The 5,023-nt window shown below is 56.9% G+C and overlaps 1 protein-coding gene across 6 annotated transcripts; it reads left to right on the forward strand.

Moving 5' to 3' along the window:
• Positions 1-737: 737 nt before the first annotated feature.
• Positions 738-4,819, forward strand: SMIM45 (small integral membrane protein 45). Of its 6 annotated transcripts, XM_067698260.1 has the most exons (4): positions 738-1,038; positions 1,835-1,976; positions 3,477-3,500; positions 3,607-4,819. In XM_067698260.1, the coding sequence occupies exon 4, from the start codon at positions 3,621-3,623 to the stop codon at positions 3,825-3,827; it is 207 nt and encodes a 68-aa protein (XP_067554361.1). In that variant the 5' UTR covers positions 738-1,038; positions 1,835-1,976; positions 3,477-3,500; positions 3,607-3,620; the 3' UTR covers positions 3,828-4,819. The 6 variants fall into 6 exon arrangements, with proteins under 6 accessions (XP_067554361.1, XP_067554358.1, XP_067554357.1 ...); XM_067698257.1 differs by having other exon boundaries at positions 3,477-4,819; XM_067698256.1 differs by lacking the exon at positions 3,477-3,500.
• The last annotated feature ends 204 nt before the right edge of the window (positions 4,820-5,023 follow it).

The following is a 5,023-nucleotide window of genomic DNA, read 5'->3' on the forward strand; positions in this document are numbered from 1 at the left end:
AAGCAGCTTCACGTCTCTGAGCCGAAGCTGCCTCAACCCCAAAGTGGGCTTCAACAACTAACCAGCTGGAGGACCAGATGAAGTGATGTGGGGCCCAGTCCTGGCCTGGCGGGGAGGGCTCCGTGGCTGGGAGCCACGACCATCTCAGGCTGTATCCCAGCCAGGGGGCCTCCGGGGCTGGTGAGGCAGAACCAGGAGGGCAGCCCCTGCGAGCGGGCCTGCAGCCCAGGCTAGGGCTCCGACCCTGGCACTGAGACTTTTGCCATGTGACCTTGGATGACCAAGAAATGAGTTAACATAAATATGGAAAGCACTGAAAGCAGTGTCTGGCATATGGTAAATGTTACATTGGACCAATGTGTCCAGAATCTCAGTCTTGGTTCTTCCCTCTATAACACATGACCCTCATTGGCTCTACTGGTCATTGCTTCTGTGTCCTGCCCACGTGCCAGGGACCCCAATCTCTCCCTACCCTCAAATGACAAGTGGCCAAATCCTCCTAGTTATCTTGGTAGGGGACACTTCCTCTCTAGGTCTAGTAGCCGTGGGGTCCAGCAGCCTGCTGGGTGGCTCCCACCTGTCCCGAATTTATCCAACCCTGCTCTGCCTGTCATCTCTGTACCATGTGCACAGTGCAAGGGATCCTGAAGAGAAGGCTGGTTGCCAGGGCAACAGAGGATAAAGCCCTTGCTCTGCCAGGCTGCTGATTGGCTAAGGCAGGTCCCACCTCCCGCTATTCTGAGGGTGGGGGGCAGAGAGAAGGGTCTCCAACGGGCAGGGAGAGGTACAGGCTGCCGGAGCTAGCCCAGGACTGCCCCCTCCTGGCCCAGTCAGACCCCCTGGGCCTGAGAAACTCTGTCTCCCGTAGGGGGCGTTGGCCTCGCCCTTTCTCTGCTTCCAGCACCCGGGGCGGCTGCAGATGGCAGCATCTCTGGGGACGGCAGCTGCGACTGAGTCCACGGGCCGACGCTGAGCTGCTTAGGCCGAGGCTGTGCGCTCAGCCCGGAGCCCTCGGAACAGGCATCTGCAGGGCTTGAGGTGGGTGTGCGGGCACGGGGGTCGGGTGGAGGATTGAGTGGTGCTTGGGAGGCAGGGAGAGGGGCTCTGCAACCCTCACACTGTCCTGGATGGGACTTTAGCTGGAATGGGGGCTAGAAAATTCCTTATAGATCATCTGATAGCCCCCGCCCCCACCCCATCACTGTGCAGGGAACCCTGGAAGTTCAGAGAGGGTGAGGAGGGGCCCAAGGTCACACAGAAGGCCAGTGAATGTTTTGCTTCAGCTAAGCCAGTCCTCTGAGAAGCCAGGAGAAGGTCTGGGGTCCTCAGTTGCCCCAGAATGCCTGGGATTTTGTTCACAGGGCTGGAGAGGTTGGGAGACCCTAAACACTGCTTCACAGGCCCACAGCATTGCAGCTGAAATGGCTTCTGATCTGCCCAAGTCCCCCATTCTCATGTTTAAGCTCAGAGGAGGCTAGGGTCCTGGGCGGGGCCAGGGGAGGGGGCACGAATCACTTGGCCTCAGTCACGCTAGTTTGGAGCAGCCTTTCTGCTTGTAGGTCCCCTTCTCCACCTCCCCCTAAACCCAGGCCACACCAAGCAATTCTGAACCCTCTCTTTGGCTCTACGGAAGGACAGATGGTTAGGAGGACACTGCTCTAACCCTGACTTTGGGCCATTAGCACACTCTTCATTTTATTTCTCCATGAGGAGAATAGGGCACCTTGAGACACTGTGTTTCAGAACAGCCAGTGGGGACCCTGGAGGGCAGGGGAGGGGCTCTGGGTGGACGCAGAACTGGGAAGCAGCATCTCTCCCTCCCCTGGCCTCACAGCCCACCTCGTAGACCCACCTGGCAGTAGAGGGACAAGAGGAGCTGGAGCTTGGAGACAGAGGTCTGAAAAGCTGGAGCTTCTCTTCAGCCTGCCCTGGAGGTCATTCCATGCATCCCCTTTCTTCCCTCCCTAGAAGACAAGGTGGGCCTTTGCTCATTTCATTCCGTTCAGGTATTTTCCCCATCAAACCTCAGGACATCGCTGGGGAGTTGGAGTCCAGCTCTGTCACTTCTCAATTGGGTAACTCAGGGCAAGTTAGTGAACTTCTCTGGGCCTCAGTTTCTTCATCTGTAAAATGTGCACAGTAACATCTACCCCATAGGCCTTCTGTAAGGTCTGTGACTGCATTCTGACTGTGGTCTCCCTGCCTGACAGGCAGAAGTGGGGCTCCTCACCTTACCCCTTTCTCACACCTCAGGAAGGGGCTGAGGGTGGGTTAAATGGGCCCTGATTTATTCCATTTCTGGAGGAGATAACCTGTGGTGGGGCTTTTGAAGTATGTATAGGAGTTTGCCACATGAACATGAATGCAAAGGACATTCCAAGGAAAATGAAAGCATATGCAAAGATGTAGACTGTATAACATGCAGATGCACATAGGTGATTGACAAGTGGTTCCCTATGATGGCACGTAGTGTGGGAGATGAGGCTGGCAAGGTTGGCAGAGAGCAGATGTGGGCATCTCTGGGCCATTCTAAAGAGTCTGGGTGTATGTAAAACTTGTGAAGCACCTTAAACCTGCTAGCTTCCACTTTCCTGCGTTCCCCACCTCTGGTGCACTGGAAATAACAATAGCTGATATTCACTGGGTGCCGATTCTGCACCAAGCAGCATGATGCTAAGTGCTCCTTAGGCATTGGCTTGTTAAACATTCACAGAGACCCTAAGAAGTGGGTCCTACTTCTATGCCCATTTTCCAGATAAGGAAACTGAGGCCCAGAGAATTAAGAACAAACTACTATGTAGCACTTGGTAAGCGCCAGGCACTGGTTCTGAGCATTTTACGTAAATTAACTCTTTTAACAGTCACAACAGCCCTATGACCTAGATACTGTTTTCACTCCCATCTTACAGATGTGGAAACCAATGTCCAAGTCTTTGGGGGCTGGCACTGTGTCCATACTCTTATAATTATAAAATGGGGCATGGGCCTGAATTCAGGAGCCTGTGCAGAGCCTGTTGATATCAACCAGGTCCCCTAGGGATGGGCAGTTGTTCACCATGCTTTCACTAAGCCACACCTAGCCAGGATGCACAGGTGGCTGGGGACCCACTCATCTGTGAGGGGCCTAGTAAGTGGCAGCCTCTGCAAATGCACAGTCAGAGCCGGGAGGGACAGCTCAGAGGAGGCATGGCCCCAGCTGTCCTTTTCTGAGTGCTCTGAAGGGTCAGTCACCTCACTGAATCCCCACAAGGCTCTGGTAGCGTCCCCTTCTGCAGGGGACAATGCTGAGGCCCAGAGAGGTTAAGCAACCTGCCTGAGGGCACACATACTGTTGAGGGACTGAGCCAGGGCCAGCCCTCAGCTATAAGCTTCCTTGTAGAAGGGTGAGTAGGAGCTGGGTGGGCCCCTGGGGTGGGGGCAGCTGTGTGCTTGGTCAGGGGGCCGGGGCTGCTGAGTCACTGCTCTCCACTCTCCAGGGTCTCCGTCTTCCCAGCCGTAAGGTGAAGCTCCGACCTCCTGGCTCTGTGAAGCCTGCGGGTCCCCCTCTGGGAGGGTGGGTGGGATAAGCAGCCTCTCTGCTGGTTCTCACCGACCGCGTCTCAGCAGCCAAGGCCTCCGCGATGCCGCACTTCCTGGACTGGTTCGTGCCTGTTTACCTGTTCATCTCTGTCCTCATTCTGGTGGGCTTCGGCGCCTGCATCTACTACTTCGAGCCCGGTTTGCAGGAGGCGCACAAGTGGCGCATGCAGCGACCCCTGGTGGACCGTGACCTCCGCAAGACAATGATGGTTCGCGACAACCTGGCCTTCGGGGGCCCCGAGGTCTGAGTTGACCGGCTCTGTTGGCGGTGGGGGGCGGGCACCGGGTGCCCTCTCCCGTCCCGCCCGGCCTGGAGACCTCGGGGCAGACGGAGGAGAATCCCTGGTCGTCCAGGCTCTCCCTCGCAGCCTGGCTCCTCCCAGGAGGAGGGGCTCTGGGAGGACCCTGGCTGTGGGGCACCTGGGTGCCTTGAGATGTCGCTGCTGATGGCCCAGGGCTTGCTCTCCAGGTCAAGCCAGCTTATCCCACACCTGCCTTCCCCAGCTCTGGGGACGCCCCACGGCCCCCCAGTGCCTTTGTGCTGCCCAGCACTCCTGCCCCTCCACCCGGCGTCAGGCATGGCTGCCCCTGCCTGTCCTGAGCCTTCAGATCTCCCACTTCCCTACCAGATCCTCGGTGACACTCAGCTCCCCACTCCAGCCAATGGTATCGACCCTACAGCTTCATGGGCCAGGCTTCAAAGCTGACCCAAGGAAAGGGCCCCCTTTGGAGGGATGTCAGCTGAGTCCAGCCCAGTCCTACCACTCCGGACCTGGGCTTGGCATGGACGAGTGTTTGTGGTGGGGTGTGCAAGGGGCAAGGCCATAGAGGAAGGAGGTGTGTGTGTGTGTGATAGAGAGAGAGAACGTTTGGGGTCAGGCGTGCGGAGGGGAGGAGAAGCATGTTTGTGTGAGGGGGGTGGCCCCCAGGCAGGATGCGAGGTGGTGGGGATGGGGTGAGCTTTGTGGGCAGTGTGGGGACCACCAGCAGTTCCCACCCCCCACCCTCGGCTGGACTTGCCTATCCCTTCCCTTTCCCAAGGCTGAGGCCACTGGCAGGAGCCCCTGCCCTCCCTTCCGGGTCCTGCACTGCACCAGGGGCCCCAAGCCCACCCTGGAGCCTCTCCTTCTCTGTGGAGCACCACTGCCTCCTTTTTGGACATAGATTGGCAACCTGCTCACTCCCCTCCTTTGGGGCGTCCATCTTAATTTATCTTAATAATAAAGACTCCATGACTATCTTTGCAGGACTGTCTCCTTTCCTAAGAGTAGGATCATGTCTATCATCTCACTGGGTCCTCATAAAAATCATGATAGTTCAATATTCCCCATTTGGGGGATGGGAACACTGACTCTCCAAGAGGAAAGAGCAGTTTCTCAGCAGTGGCACTATTGACTTTTGGGACCAGATCATTCTTTGTAGGGGGGCTGTCCTGTGTGTGGTA

The sequence above is a fragment of the Pseudorca crassidens genome, chromosome 11, assembly GCF_039906515.1.
Source record: "Pseudorca crassidens isolate mPseCra1 chromosome 11, mPseCra1.hap1, whole genome shotgun sequence".
NCBI classification, from domain to species: Eukaryota; Metazoa; Chordata; class Mammalia; order Artiodactyla; family Delphinidae; genus Pseudorca; species Pseudorca crassidens.